The sequence below is a fragment of the Hemitrygon akajei genome, chromosome 16 (genome assembly GCF_048418815.1).
Source record: "Hemitrygon akajei chromosome 16, sHemAka1.3, whole genome shotgun sequence".
NCBI classification, from domain to species: Eukaryota; Metazoa; Chordata; class Chondrichthyes; order Myliobatiformes; family Dasyatidae; genus Hemitrygon; species Hemitrygon akajei.
Window position 1 is genome coordinate 68,793,106 of NC_133139.1, and position 16,803 is coordinate 68,809,908.

The 16,803-nt window shown below is 41.7% G+C and overlaps 1 protein-coding gene across 3 annotated transcripts in view; it reads right to left on the reverse strand.

Annotated features, from left to right (window-relative positions):
- Nucleotides 1-16,803, reverse strand: part of LOC140740152 (breast cancer anti-estrogen resistance protein 3 homolog) — a 48,123-nt gene that overhangs the window by 26,553 nt on the left and 4,767 nt on the right. For all 3 annotated transcript variants that reach the window (XM_073069117.1, XM_073069115.1, XM_073069116.1), the window contains exons 2-4: nt 15,976-16,103; nt 13,212-13,657; nt 4,820-4,914 (exon numbers count right to left, since the gene is read on the reverse strand). In XM_073069117.1, the coding sequence (XP_072925218.1) occupies nt 4,820-4,914; nt 13,212-13,657; nt 15,976-16,083 (649 nt within the window). In that variant the 5' untranslated portion in view covers nt 16,084-16,103. The remainder of the gene's footprint in view (nt 1-4,819; nt 4,915-13,211; nt 13,658-15,975; nt 16,104-16,803) is intronic.

Genomic DNA, 16,803 nt, shown 5'->3' on the forward strand with positions numbered 1-16,803 from the left:
ACACCAGAGAACCAGTAAGTGCTCCCTGATGGGATTCTTGAAGACAGCATCTATCACTTTGTTGCTGACTGAGGGTGGGTGGACAGGCTGGTAATTAGGAGTGGATTTGTTCACCCCATGCTCCGAGCATCCAGGTTTCCAATGACAGCAGAGCATAGCAACAGAAAGGGCGGTGTTTGCACTAGGTCCTCAGCACAGCAGCCATTTCAGTATCACATCTTGTCCTATTAGACATAGGAGCAGAATCGGGCCATTTGGCCCATCGAGTCTCCTCTGCCATGGCTGATTTATTATCCCTCTCAACCTCACTCTCCTCCCTCCTCCCATAACCTTTGATGCCCTGACTAATCAAGAACATGTCAACTTGCACTTTAAATGACTTGGCCTCCATAGCCGTCTGTGGCAATGAATTCCTCAGGCTAAAGAAATTTCTCCTCATCTCTGTTCTAAAGGTATGACGACCCTTTTATGCCAATTCCATTAGCATCCTTGTTCTTGGGAATGCATCGTGAGTGCTGAGCAAGGTGTTAGTATAAAACTCTTCCTGGAGTGGGGTACAGGCATCTCGGGGGGAGTTTTGAAATGGGCAAGCATGTTGCAATTGCACAGTCATTTTAATTAGGAATTTTAACTTCATATAGATTAAGAGGAGCAGATTAGTTCATATCTGAGAGGTAATTCTGAGTTAATGTGCAAGGCAGCTTTCTGCTTACGTTCTCAAACAAGGCATGCTGGGGCCGGCAATATTGTGCTGAATAATGTGCCAAATTTAAAGTTAAAAGTAAATTTATTATCAAAGGATGTAACTGTCACCATTTACTACCCTGCAGTTCACTCTCTTCCAGGCACTCACAGTAGTGCAAAGAAATGGAATCGAATCAATGAAAGTCTACAGATAAAGACTAACAAACAGCCCATGTGCAAAAGAAGACAAACTGTGCACCAAAAACAACAACAAATGATGATGATGATGATAATAATAATAATAAATAGATAGATAGATAGATAGATAGATAAATAAATAGTTATGAGAACATGTAGGGTCCTTGAAAGTGAGCCTATAGTCCATAGACTGTTAGAAAAATTTGAAATCTTTCAGTTGGTCAGAAGGATCAAGTGTGAATTTGTGGTCATGGTAAGACAGAACTTACTTGGATGGAACAAGCAAAGGTTGTTGCTGTACACACGGGGACATCACTGCAGAAGTGAACAGTGCTTTGTATATGAACTTCCAGAAGCCAGTTGATAAAGCTGCTCAAAGTAAGTTGGCCAATTTTAAAGCTCAAGAAACTGGTGGCAAGTTATTGCTGGGCTATGAAAATAGTGAGTGCAGGAGACAGAGTAGATATAATGCCAGTTACGGAAACAGGCAGGAAAATGGACAAGGCACAGGGTCCGCATAGATCTTACTGAAAAGGAGAGTAAATTCTACAGGAGCCATTTAACATCCTTTTGTTTCTACATCTTAGTTTCCATGAGTAAGAAATTTAAAGGGTATTTATTAATGGGAAATAAACATAGACAATGCCATATCCTGAAAATGTAAAAAAAAAATGTAAAGGAGATCAACTTGTTAAGCTGATGCAAACCTCATAAGTCCAGAAACGGCCTTTGCCTGCCCCACCCTTTTAGGATATGTCTCAGCCTAACCACAAGGACAGGCCACAGGGTTGTCAACTAATGATGCAGTTTAGAAGGCAGCTATTCACTGATTGACTCTGGGCTGACTCTCTGAATGAACTATCCATTTAAATGCACTTTCACATTCTTGCCTCATACTGTAGTCATGCTTTTCTCCTTTCAGTATTTATCCAATTTCCTGTGCGGGTAACGGTTGACTCTTCTTCCCATTTCAGGCAGTATGTTTCACATGTTTTCATTGCAGAAAAATGTTTTACCTCATATCTCTTGCCATTCACTCCCAATCATCTTAAACATGTTAGACTGGCATGTGCTGTAATGAGAGGCTGGATAAACTTGGGTTGTTTCCTCTGGAGGCTGAGGGGCAGTCTGATAGAGATCTATAGGATTATGAGAGGTGTAGATAGGGTAGACAGGCAGTAAATTTTCCCCCTGAGTTGAAATGTTGAATACCAGAAGGCAAAAAATTAAAGTGAGAGGGGGTAATTACAAAGGAGATGTGAGGGACAAGTTGTTTCTTTGCAGAGTGATGGGTGCCTGGAGTGGTGTTAGAGGCAGATGCATTAGGGATTTTAAGAGACATTTAGATAGGCACATGAATGTGAGGGAAAATGGATATTGAGTAGACAGAAGAGATTCGTTGGCCATTTGATTACAAATTTAATTGGTTCAGTAAAATGTTGTGGGCCGAAGGGCCTGAACCTGGGCTATACTGTCCTGTGTTCTCCATGTAACCTCTGGCTATTCATCCCTCTGCTTTACTTATCAAAACCATTCATGATTTTACAAGCCTCAATGAAAACTGATGAAGATGATGAAGGATCAAGTGAAGGGTCAACTGTTTATTCCCTCCATAGATGCTGCCTGACCTGCCAAGTTCCTCCAGTACTTAGTGTGTGTTACTCAAGATTCCCAGCATCTGCAGAATCTCTTGTGTTCAGTCAAAATTTGTCTTATCTGAAAGAAGTGCATTGAATAAGATAGTAATGAATTTTTCCGTCAGTCTCTCCCCACACTGTCCGTATACGCGTATTTGATAGTTCTTCATTAGCAAGTTTTCAACTGGAGCTCCATAGGAGATTAACAAATTAAATTATAAAAAATACTGAGGAATGCTGAACTGTCAGAGGAGCTTCCTGTTATTGAAACATGAGATAAATCTTCTCGGGATATCCAGATGAGAGCTATAAATTGTGGATATATTGTAGATTTGTATTTAAAAGGGTGAGATCAAGGGCCTTTACTCAAGATTATCACGTGAAACTTATTACGAAACCTGGAATAGGTCACAGATCATGCAGTCCCTCCAGTTAGTTGTGGACATGATATATTGGCGCCAGAGGCGTGGCAACACTTGTGGGCTGCCCCCTCAGACAGCGTTGATCGCTGACACAAAATAATGTTTTTCACTGTATGTTTTGATTAACATGTGACAAATAAAGCTAATCTTTAAAAGTGCATCCTGCTAATAAATAAAACCATGGTTGATCTGTACCACAGGAAATTACCTACCTTGACTCAATAATCATCAGTACCTCTGACTCATAAAAGTGTATCAATCCCCAACTTGAAAATGCCAACTAAGCCCAAGATCAACAGATTTCGGAAGAACAATTCTTTAGCCGGAGAAGTATTTCATTACATCAGCTATGAATACCTTAGTTCTAGATTTAAGGTTATGATCTCTTGTTCTAGAGTCTCCCACAAGAGGAAACAGTTTCAAGAAAACCTTTAATTATCTTAGATACATCAATTTCCATAATAAGTACACAGTGGATGCAATCTCACTGGCTCTCCACTCAGCTTTGGATAACCTGGACAATAGTAATACCGGTTTATTATTTACAGCTCGGCATTCAACACAATCATACCTTCAGTTTTAATCAATGAGCTCCAAAACCTGGGCCTCTGTACCTCCCTCTGCAACCGGATCCTTGACTCCCTCACCAGGAGAAAACAGTCTGTGTGGATTGGAAATAATAACTCCTCCTCACTATCAACACTGGTGCACCTCGAGGATATGTGCTTAGCCCACTGCTCTACCCTCTCTACACCCATGCCCTATGTGGCTAGGCACTGCTCAAACACCATCTATACATTTGCTGACGACACGTCCTGTTGGCAGAATTTCAGATGATGAGGAGGCATACAGGAGAAAGACAGATCAGCTGGTTGAGCGGTGTTCCAGCAACAGCCTCGCACTAAATGCCAGTAAGATCAAGGTATTGATTATGAACTTCAGGAAGAGGAAGTCGAGGGAAGACACATCAGTCCTCATTGAGGGATCAGCAACGGAAAGGGTGAGCAGTTTCAAAGTCCTGGGTGTAATTTCTGAAGATCTATCCTGGGCCCAACATATTAATGCAATTACAAAAAAGGCATGACAATGGCTATATTTCATTAGGAGTTTAAGGATACTTGGTATATCACCAAAGATACTCGCAAATTGCTACAGATGTACCATGGAGAGCATTCTAACTGGTTACATCAGCACCTAGTGGGACCACTGCACAGGATCGGAAAAAGCTGCAGAAAGTTGTAAACTCAGCCAGCTCCATCATGGGCACCAGCAACCCCGCCCCCCCAGCATCCAGGACACCTTCCAAGGGGATGCCTCAAAAAGGCAACGTCCACCATTAAAGACATGCCATCTTCTCATTGCGACCATCAAGGAGTGGTACAGGAGCTTGTAGACACACACTGAACATTTCAGAAACAGTCTCTTCCCCTACACTGTCAGATTTCCGAATGGACAATGAACCCATGAATACTACCTTACTATTTTTTCTTTCTCTTTTTGCATTACTTATTTAATGTAATTTTTTCTATTATATGTAATTTACAGTTTTTTATTATTATGCAATGTACTGCTGTGCAAAACAACAAAATTTCACAACATATGATGGTGATATTAAACCTGATCCTGATACCATTAAATCATCCCTTGATGTATACTCAAGGGAAGACAAACCCAGCATCAGCAATCTATGCTCATAATTCACCACTTTTATCTCTAACAGCTTTCAGTCCCCAGGATCAAAGAGTATTGGGTGCAGTTGCAAAAGATATTACAGTCTAGATATATTATCTCAAAGCTGAAATGGCAGTGTTATTAGGATGCATCCTATCAGGATAGGAATGCATGCAGTGCAAGAGGCGAGATTTAAAATGGACTTACCTCCAGAAAGGTAGCTATCAGACTGGGCAGACTGCAATGGCTTTTTGTCATTCCAGTCCAGAATATTTGGATGGCTGCCACTCTTGTCCTTATTCCTAGAATAAAAACATGTCAGTAAATATAGAATGGCTTTGTTAGTTAACCCTTCTAACTTATCAAACAATTCACATGGTAGAGTACAATTGGTATTGTAAAAGAGCCTCCAACTCTATCGTGCTTTCATGAATTTAAAACATTCTACAATACATTTTTGGAGTGCTGTAATGTGATAATCATGAGAATTAGCTGTGGGTTCTCACAGAGTTGGTTTGTTTCTCCATTTCAGCATACTCTTGCTGGTAGTTTTGTTATGGGACCAGCAAACCAACTTGGCAACAGGCAACAGCCTAGGCAATGCAGCAGTCCCTCAGTACTACATTGGAATCTTATGTTTAAATGTTTACCGGTGGCTCCAATTAAAGCCTTCTTGGCCAAGAAGGAGCTTTGCTGCTATCTCAAGTGTATGGATAGAGTGAGGAGAGGCAACAAGGGAGAAATCACCCCTTTACCCAATACTAATCATGTATACCTCCTCCAGAGAGGCTTGATAGAGGCATGAATGGTTTGGATGGAGTATGTTAAGAGAAATTGCTTCTAATAGCAAAGGGGGTGGATTGCTGGAGGAAACGTTTTTGAAATAATTGTGTTTAAAAAAAAACACAGGAGAAGTGAGGCAAATCATAAACACAAAAAATTCCACAGATTCTGGATTTCTGGAGCAACACACACAAAATGCCAGAGGAACTCAGCAAGTCAGGCAGCATCTATGGAGAGGAATAACAGTCAGTGTTTCCTGATGAAGGGTCTCGGGAGGAAACGCCAACTGTTTATTCCTTTTCAGCAGCCTGACCTGCTGAGTTCCTCCAGCATTTTGTGTGTGTTGTTCTAAAAGTGAGGCAGACAATTTCACTGCAATGAGTTATGATCTGACATGCATTACCTGTATGTGGTAAGCAGATTCAACAGTGACTCTCACAATACATGATGGATGAAAAATTGTGGGAAAGCTTATGAGAATGGGACTAATGATCGGAGCATTGATAGCCTGTACTGGCTCATTGAAAGGAGCCTTTGAAGCTTGGCTGGCTTCTGAACTAAACTAGATATATCCTTTTCCCAACACCTGACTGCCCAGCACAGCTCAGTAGTCAGCTAGAGATCTCTGGCTGATTTATTTCTTCTCTTGTGTTTATTTCTTTCCTTTCTGAAGAATAAAGAATAAAAGTGTAGACTGTTGTCTAAATGGAGAGAGAATTCAGAAATCAGAGGTGCAAAGTGTCTTGGGAATTGTAGTCCAAGATTCCCTTAAGGTTAACTTGCAGGTTGAGTTGATAGTTTAAGAAGGCAAATGTAATGTTAGCATTCACTTTGAGAGGACTAGAACATAAGAGCGAGGATATACTACCGAGTCTTTGTAAGGCATTGGTCAGACTGCATTTGGAATACTGTGAAACAATTTTGGGCCTGGTATCTGAAAGAGAGATGAGCTGGCCCTGGAGAGGGATCGGAGGACGTTCATGAGAATGAAAGGCTTGACATGAGGAATTTTTGTGGTCTCTAAGGAGTTCATAGGAATGAGGTGGGCGGGTTAATCTCATTGAAACCTATGGGATACTGAAAGCCCTGAAAGACTGGATAGATGGAGAATGTTTCCATTAGTGGGAGAGTCTAGGATTGGGAGGCATCGCCTCAGAATAAGAGGAAAGGACCTTCCTTTAAAACTGAGAGAAGAAGAAATTTCTCCAGCCTGAGGGTGGTGAAGCTGTGGAATTTGTTGATACAGAGAGGCCTGTGAAGGCCAAGCGATAGGTAGGTATGGTAGTGTAGCTGTTAGTGTAATGCCCTTCAGTGCCAGCAGTCGGGATTCATCTCCCTCTGCTCTCTTTAAGGAGTTGGGACATTCTCTGTGTGACCGTGTGGGATTCCGCTGGGTGCTCCCGTTTCTTCCCACATTGCAAAGACAAATGGGTAAGGGTTAGGCGGTTGTGGGCATGGTCTGTTGGTGCCGGAAGAATGGTAACATGTGGGCTGTCCCTAGAACATTCTCGGACTGTGCTGAATGCTGATACTGTATGCTTCGATGTTTCGATCTACATGTTGCAAATAAAACAAATCTTTAAGGCAGAAAGTGATAGGTTCTTGATTGGTAAGGGGTAAAATGTTACAGGGAGAAGGCAGGAGAATGGGGTTGAGAAAAAGTCAGCCATGATTGAATGGCAGAGCAGACTCAATGGGCCGAATATCCTAATTCTGCCCCTATATCTTATGGTCTTATTTGGCATATCTTATAAGGCATATCTTTGTCTCTGCCAGGATTAGCACAGTAAAAATGCCCCAAGGGGCTTAACAGGTGTATTATCAACTAAACTTCATTCAGTGACTTCAAAAAAGAAATCAGGTCATTTGACCAAAAACATTAAGGTATCAAAGAGAAAGAGAAAGACAGTTCACCCAACAAATTTAGGGCCTCGAAAGCTAGAAACTGCCTTTGGTGGAATAATAAAATTGGATAGTTTGTCAGCCAGACAATACAGGGATTTGTAAACTAGATTTCTAAATTTAGGTACTGATACTGTAAGCATGGAATTGATACAGGCCAGTGATATTGAAGAACGTGAATGGCCAATGGGATATTTCAGCAGAGTTTCAATGAGCTCAAGTTTATGGAACATGGAAGATGACATCAGGGAGCTGAACTTGCTAATGGAATTAAGAGCATAAGACCATAATATTTAGGGACAGAATTAGGCTATGCGTTTGCACCGCCATTTCATCATGGCTGATCCAATTTCCCTCTCAACCCCATTCCCCTGCCTTCTCTCTGTAACACTTCACACTCTGATTAATCAACAACCTATCCATCTTTGCCTTAAGTACACCCAATGACCTGGCCTCCACAGCTGCATGTGGCAACAAATTCCACAGATTCACCACCATCTGGTTAAAGAAATTCCTCCTCAACTCCATTCGAAGTGAATGTCCCTCTATTCTGAGGCTGTTCCCTCTGGTCGTAGACTCCCCCACTATAGGAGGTATTCTTTCCACATCCATTCTATCAAGGCCTTCCAACATTCAATAGATTTCAATGAGATCCCCCATTCTTCTAAATTTCAGTGAGTACACACCCAAAGTCATCAAATACTCCTCATATGATAAGCCTTTCCATGTCCAGAATCATTTTTAATAAACCTCCTTTGAACCCTCTCCAATGTCAGTACAGTCTTTCTTAGATAAGGAACCCAAAACTGCTCACAATTCTCCAAGTGAGGCCTCACCAGTGCCTTACAAAGCTTCAGCATTACATCCTTGCTTTTATATCCTAGTCCTCTTGAAATGAATCGTACCATTGCACTTGTCTTCCTCACCACAACTCAACCTGAAAGTTAACTTTTAGGAAGTCCTGCACAAGGACACCCAAATCCCTTTGCACCTCAGATTTTTGAATTTTCTGCCCACTTAGAAAATAATCTATGCTTTTGTTCCTTCTACCGAAGTGCATGACCATACACTTCCCGATACTGTATTCCACATGCCACTTCTTTGCCCATTCTCCTAATCTGTGTAAGTCCTTCTGCAGCCTCCCTGCTTCCTCAACATTACCTGTCCCTTCACTCATCTTAATATCATCTGCAAACTTGGCCACAAGCCATCACTTCTGTCAACCATGTAACCATATAACCATATAACAATTACAGCACGGAAACAGGCCATCTCGGCCCTTCTAGTCCATGCCGAACACTTACTCTCACCTAGTCCCACTGGCCCGCACTCAGCCCATAACCCTTCAGTCCTTTCCTGTCCATATACCTATCCAATTTTACTTTAAATGACAATACCGAACCTGCCTCTATCACTTCTACTGGAAGCTCGTTCCACACAGCTACCACTCTCTAAGTAAAGAAATTCCCCCTCATATTACCCTTAAACTTTTGTCCCCTAACTCTCAACTCATGTCCTCTTGTTTGAATCTCCCCTACTCTCAATGGAAAAAGCCTATCCACGTCAACTATCTATCCCCCTCATAATTTTCAATACCTCTATCAAGTCCCCCCCTCAACCTTCTATGCTCCAAAGAATAAAGACCTAACTTGTTCAACCTTTCCCTGTAACTTAGGTGCTGAAACCCAGGTAACATTCTAGTAAATCTTCTCTGTACTCTCTCTATTTTTTTGACATCTTTCCTATAATTCGGTGACCAGAACTGTACACAATACTCCAAATTCGGCCTTACCAATGCCTTGTATAATGTTAACATTACATCCCAACTCCTACAATGCTCTGATTTATAAAGGTCAGTATACCAAAAGCTTTCTTCACCACCCAATCCACATGAGATTCCACCTTCAGGGAACTATGCACCATTATTCCTAGGTCACTCTGTTCTACTGCATTCTTCAATGCCCTACCATTTACCATGTATGTCCTATTTGGATTATTCCTACCAAAATGTAGCACCTCACACTCATCAGCATTAAACTCCATCTGCCATCTTTCAGCCCACTCTTCTAACTGGCCTAAATCTCTCTGCAAGCTTTGAAAACCTACTTCATTATCCACAACGCCACCTACCTTAGTATCATCTGCAAACTTACTAATCCAATTTACCACCCCATCATCCAGATCATTAATGTATATGACAAACAACATTGGACCCAGTACAGATCCCTGAAGCACACCACTAGTCACCGGGCTCCAACCTGACAAACAGTTATCCACCACTACTCTCTGGCATCTCCCATCCAGCCACTGTTGAATCCATTTTACTACTTCAATATTAATACCTAATGATTGAACCTTCCTAACTAACCTTCCATGCGGAACCTTGTCAAAGGCCTTACTGAAGTCCATATAGACTACATCCACTGCTTTACCCTCGTCAACTTTCCTCGTAACCTCTTCAAAAAATTCAATAAGATTTGTCAAACATGACCTTCCACGCATAAATCCATGCTGACTGTTCCTAATCAGACCCTGTCTATCCAGATAATTATATATACCATCTCTAAGAATATTGTCCATTAATTTACCCACCACTGATGTCAAACTGACAAGCCTATAATTGCTAGGTTTACTCTTAGAACCCTTTTTAAACAATGGAACCACATGAGCAATACGCCAATCCTCCGGCACCATCCCCGTTTCTAATGACATTTAAAATATTTCTGTCAGAGCCCCTGCTATTTCCACACTAACTTCCCTCAAGGTCCTAGGGAATATCCTGTCAAGACCCGGAGATTTATCCACATTTATATTCCTTAAAAGCGCCAGTACTTCCTCCTCTTTAATCGTCATAGTTTCCATAACTTCCCTACTTGTTTCCCTTACCTTACACAATTCAATATCCTTCTCCTTAGTGAATACCAAAGAAAAGAAATTGTTCAAAATCTCCCCCATCTCTTTCGGCTCCACACATAGCTATCCACTCTGATTCTCTAAAGGACCAATTTTATCCCTCACTATTCTTTTGCTATTAATATAACTGTAGAAACCCTTCGGATTTATTTTCATCTTACTTGCCAAAGCAACCTCGTATCTTCTTTTAGCTTTTCTAATTTCTTCCTTAAGATTCTTTTTACATTCTTTATATTCCTCGAGCACCTCATTTACTCCATGCTGCCTATATTTATCATAGATATCTCTCTTTTTCCTAATCAAGTTTCCAATATCCCTTGAAAACCATGGCTCTCTCAAACTTTTAACCTTTCCTTTCAATCTAACAGGAACATAAAGATTCTGTACCCTCAAGATTTCACCTTTAAATGACCTCCATTTCTCTATTACTTCCTTCCCATAAAACAAATTGTCCCAATCCACTCCTTCTAAATCCTTTCATATCTCCTCGAAGTTAGCCTTTCTCCAATCAAAAATCTCAACCCTGGGTCCAGTCCTATCCTTCTCCATAATTATATTGAAACTAATGGCATTGTGATCACTGGACCCAAAGTGCTCCCCAACACATACCTCCGTCACCTGACCTATTTCATTCCCTAACAGAAGATCCAACACTGCCCCTTCTCTAGTCGGTACCTCTATGTATTGCTGCAAAAAACTATCCTGCACACATTTTACAAACTCCAAACCATCCATCCCTTTTACAGTATGGGCTTCCCAGTCTATGTGTGGAAAATTAAAATCTCCCACAATCACAACCCTGTGCTTACTACAAATTTGCTCCTCCAATTCTTGCTCCCCATTAGGTGGTCTATAATACACCCCTATAAGTGTTACTACACCTTTCCCATTCCTCAGTTCCACCCAAATAGTTTCCCTAGATGAGCCCTCTAATCTATCCCGCCAGAGCACCAAATATAACAACCAAATATAGCAACCAAATATAATGTAAAAAGAAGTGCTCCCAACACCAACCCCTGAGGAACACCAACCATTAATCACCGGCAGACAATCAGAAAAGGCTCTCTTTATTCCAACTCTTTGCTTCCTGCCAATCAGCCAATCCTCTATCAATGATAAAGTTTTTCCTGTACATTGGGCTCTTATCTTGTTAAGTAGCCTCATGTGCGGTACCTTGCCAAGCCTTCTGAAGATCCAAGTGCACTACATCCACCGATTCTCCTTTGTCTATCCTTTATTCCCCTTAAAGAAACCACACTGACTCTGGCCTATTTTATCATGTGCCTCCAAGTACCTTGAGACCTTGTCCTTAACAATCAACTTCAACATCTTTCCAGCCACTGAGGTTGGGCTAACTGGTCTATAATTGTCTTTCTTCTGCCTCTCTCCCTTTTTGAAGAGTCAAGTAACATTTGGAATTTTCCAGTCCTCCGGAACCTTCTTCCTGAAAGAAGAATCCCTCCATAATCTTCCCAGCCACCTCTTTCAGAACCCTGGTGTGTAGTCCATCTGGTCCAGGTGACTTATCTACCTTAGGACCTTTCAGCTTCCCAAGCACCTTCTCCCTAGTGATAGCAATTGCACTCACTTCTGCCCCCTGACACCCTCGAACTTCTGGCATACTATTAGTGTCTTCCATCGTGAAGACAGATGCAAAATACTTATTCAGTTCATGCATCATTCCCTTGTCCACCATTACTACCTTTCCAGTGTCATTTTCCAGTGGTCCAATATCCACTCTCACCTCTCCTTTACTCTTTATGTATCTGAAAACAAACTTCTGGTATCCTCTTTGATATTATTTGCTAGCTTACCTTGATATTTCATCTTTTCCCTCCTTATGGCCTTTTTAGTTGCCTTCTGTTGGGTTTTTAAAGCTTCCCAATCCCTTAACTTTCCACTAATTTTTCCTCTATTATGTACCCTCTCCTTTGCTTTTCACTTCCCTTGTCAGCCATGGTTGCATCATTATGCCTTTAGAATGTATTTCTCCACTGGGATGTATCTATCCTGTGCCTTCCAAATTGCTCTCAGAAAATCCAGCCATTGCTGTTCTGCTGTCGTCTTTACTAGTGTCCCCTTCCAACACACTGTGGCCAGCCCCTCTCTCAGACCACTATAATTCTCTTTACTCCACTGTAATACTGATACATCTGACTTTAGCTTCTCCCTCTCAAACTGCATGGTAAAATCTATGATATTATGATCACTTCTCCTAAGGGTTCCTTTACCTTAAGCTCCCTAATCAAATCCAGTTCATAGCACAACACCCAATCCAGAATTAGCCCTTCCCCTAGTGGGCTCAAAGTCAAACTACTCTAAAAAGCCATCTACTCTAAAAAGACATTCTAGAAATTCTCTCTCTCAGGATCCAACACCAACCTGATTTTCCCAAGTTACCTGCATATTGAAATCACTCATGATTATCATAACATTGCCCTTTTGACATGTGTTTATAATCTCCCGTTGTAATTTGTAGACCACATCCTGGCTACTGTGCAGAGATTTGTATATAACCCCCATCAGGGTCTTTTTATTCTTGCAGTTTCTTAACGCTACCCACAACGCGTCTACATCTTTGGATAGTATGTTACCTCTTTCTAAGGATTTGATTTTTTTACCTACAGAGCCACCCCACCCCTCTGCTTACCTACCTGACATTTTGATACAACGTGTGACCTTAGATGTTAATTCCCAACTATGATCTTCTTTCAGCCTTAACTAGGTGGTGCCTACAATGTCATTCCTACCAATCTGTAACCGCGCTACAAGATCATCTACAATATTCCATATACTGCGTGAATTAAAATATAACACCTCCGGTCCTGTATTCAACACCCTTTTAGATTTTGTTCCCATGTTGCACTGCAACTCATCCCGCTGACTGCTATCCTATCATCTGCCTGTCCTTCCTGTATACAATTGCATCTAGTTGTATACCAACTGCTCCACCCTCAGCCCTGTCACTGTGGTTCCCAGAGTTATTTAAATAAATAATTACCTCAAAAGATTACTATCCACTTCAAGCTGGCCTGAAGATACTCCTTCGAATAGATTTAAGCTGAATCTTTTATTTTGATCATTGCTTTTGACTGCCTGTGGTCCATGTTGTGATCTTTGATTTGATGCTTTTCTATATTTTTCCTCTATGCACCTCAAGGGTACAGTGCGGTTTACTGGATGGAAGATTATCGCTCCACTTTTCTCCGAAATTGGCTTGCGGTTCCCCACATAGCATCGCACCAGTGCTGGGATGTTATCAAAGCTCTCCTTTTCAAACTGGTACAGCACTCGGGTGTAGGACTCCTTGCGCCGCAGGACCACGCGGATGATCTTGAAATGGAGAGACTCGTGTTTCCAGGTGCAGCTCAGTACATAGTCCCCTGGACTGGAACGGGACTCGCGGATGAGGAAATCTCCATCTCTCTCAATCAGTGCCTCTGCTTCCTAAGTTAACAAAGAGGAGAATCAGCCTCCATCTGATATTCATTGGCTAATATTAAATTTATTTTATTTGCCTTTCCATATTTGTTTTAGGATGAAAGGATGAAAGATTTCAGGCTTGAGATCAGAGATAAGACCTGAAGTCAACCGATCAGCTGAAGTCCAAGATCAACATCTGATCCTGCTGCTATTTGGCTATGAATTAAATATATTCTTAGAAGAGGCCAAGGAAAATGATTCCTTGAAATTCTGCAGGATAATAAATGTGAAAAAGTTGGCACTATTTCATGATCACCAATAACACAGTGGTGGAACTCATGGGTGCTTCCTTTATTTTCTAGGCAGCCGGCCATTTTGATGGCATAGTGGTTCCTGACTATTGTCTTTTGATAGCAAGAGCATAACTCCTGTTCAGCCACTGATATCTAATCAACTGTTGGAACCTTAACTTCCTGTTGAAGTATTAGTTTTGCCATTTCCTTCTCTATATTTAGATGTTTTTGAAAAAAGAAACACTTATCTCAATTCCTCACTTTTCCCATGAAAAGTTTCTCCCCATTGTGAAATCTGCACCTTTTTAAGGACTGTTTTCTCTTGTGTTGGAACTGGTGTATGAATGTGTTGCTGTCTTAATAGGTGGGGCTACAGTTCCAATCCAAGCGGTGAATCGGGATCCGAATCAGGTTTATTATCAGTGATGGTATGTCATGAAATTTGTTGTTCTGTGACTGCAGAAAAAAGTAAAATTAAAGGGCACAGTTGGGCAGCGTGGCAAGTGGAATGTCACATTAGTGGTGAATTGGATCTGCCATTTGGTTCAGACAAAATCAGTTTATTAGAACCCATGTGGATTCCTCTATATGTCATCAATGCTTTACCCTAGTCTTATAGTTCTTTATTCTGGCTCTCATTTGATCTCTGAGCCAAATTAATAATTTAAAAAAACCTCCTTGCAGAGGTAACTGGTTAGGATTTTATTGCAACCTCTTTTGCAACCTAGATGGATGTAGCAAATTGGTGTTTTTATCCTTGGCCCTCGGCTGACATTTTCACTTATTGTATTGCATCTTTTTACAAAATATGCCCTCAGCCCCTTTAAGGGGCTGGCTTCGTCTGAAGAGGAATTTCTTTAGCTGGGGAAAGTGGGGGTGGGTGGTGAATCTGTGGAATTCATTCCACAGACAGCTGTGAAGACCAGACAATTGGGTATAGTTAAAACAGAGGCTGATAGGTTCTTCATTAGTCAGGGCGTCAAAGGTTACGAGGAGAAAGCAGGAGAATGGGGTTGAGAGGGATAATAAATCAGCCGTGATGGAATGGCAGAGCAGACTTGATGGGCCGAATGACCTAATTCTGCTAAGGTCATACTGGGGGAGTGGGTGATCATGGTCAGTGGACACAGTCCAAGAGATCCTTTGCCATGGCCAGGATTTAGGGAGGGTGGTAAAATGTGGCTTTGATACCCCGCAGTTTGAAAGCAGGAGGATTGCTCAGGGAGCATTATTGGTATTGTGATTGGGGATGGGGGGTGGAGGGGATAGTGATAAGGAATTAAAAGATTAGAGACGAACAGATTAAAGAAAGAGCCTGAGAGGAATCTGGGAACTGATGAATCAGTGGCGCAGGGAGGGGAAAGACTCCGGTACTGCCAGAATGAAAGAAAAAGTGGAGGTCAGAGATCAGAAGACTCATACACGAAGAGAGGGTGTATGAGTCTAACAGAATCAGCAAAGAGAGGTCTAACAGAATCAGCAGGGAGTGGGGAGGGTAGAATTAGGTACTAGAAAAATCCTGGCCATTGGATGGATCAGAGTCCAGTAGAATCAAAACAGAAGGAATGAAATCTGACCTGGTAGATTCGGTGATCTGGGAAATTGCAGACCAACAGAATGGTCGGGGCCTGAATTTGCCTAGGGCTCCTGTTGGGACATTAAAGTGGGGATTGGTATAGTGTGTATATGACCTTGAAGCATAAGAAATTAGAGGGTCAAGTCCAACACAGTAATATCCGATTCCCAGGTCAAAACCTACTTGTCCTGGGAACATTCAACCCCAGCACAATGTGACCCAATGTTCCTATAGGAGCAAAACACATCAGTCTGTGTAGACTTTCCAACAGGATGCAGGTGACTGAGGCCATGAAGGGTTTGTAGTGGTTATTCGCATGCTTAACTTAAAAAAATTCAATTGCACAATACTGGAAAAACAGCATTTTCAACTAACTTCAAGGAAATTTAACTGTATGCTATGGTTTTCAAGTTGTATTAAGTTTGAGCCTCATGGTTCATAGGTACAGAATGAAATAGAGAGGGAATTCCAACCTGTCGTGGGATAGGGCCATGGAACCAGGCGTGGCTACGGAGATCGTCTGTGTTCAGTTTCAGTTCCTCCTCCAGCTCCTTTGTTAATGGATCTTTCACAGAAGCCATTCTACGTTATCAGCCAGCAGCTAAAAAAAATGGATTAATGAGGTCAGTGCCAAATTAATTATTATCCCAAACAGTCAGATCTCCAATGCAGACTGTCCCTAATCACTGATGTGTTGATGGTTGTGGTAGCAGTCTTGGGGCTGCACGTTGGATCACTTTATGTCCAAATCTCACCTCAGTGGCCTCAGCATAAAATCAGGGGAGACGCCTGACACTGATATAGGGGACGTCCTTATTCTTGCTGCCATCTCTTGGTTACACTAAAACCTGCTTCCTTCTTACCGTGACTTGCAATATCTTGTGGCAGCGTTTGACAAAGCAGTTGGCTCATTTGTCATGGCGAATACTTAACCCGCACTCAGCGACACTACAAAAGATGACTGATGATGGTTTGATTACTAATTGCAGACATTTGATGTGTGCCAATCGGTTGCTGTATTTCTTGGACAGCAGCACTCACCAAGAGTACTTCTTTGAGTGACTTAGTAAAAAAGAGCTGTAGAACGCAAGCCTTCCTTTATTCATAAAGGTCATGATTTTCAGAATGTTCATTCTGGATCAGCCTCGAACAGCTTTTGTATGTGATAGGGGCATGGAGTATATTTCAAAACCTCTGCAGATGCTTACAGTGAAATGCAACACGCCACATGGAGCCTCACTGAGGAAAAATATGTCATCCGTTCCTTGTGCTAAATGTCTGAGAATACCAGCTTGCCTCTG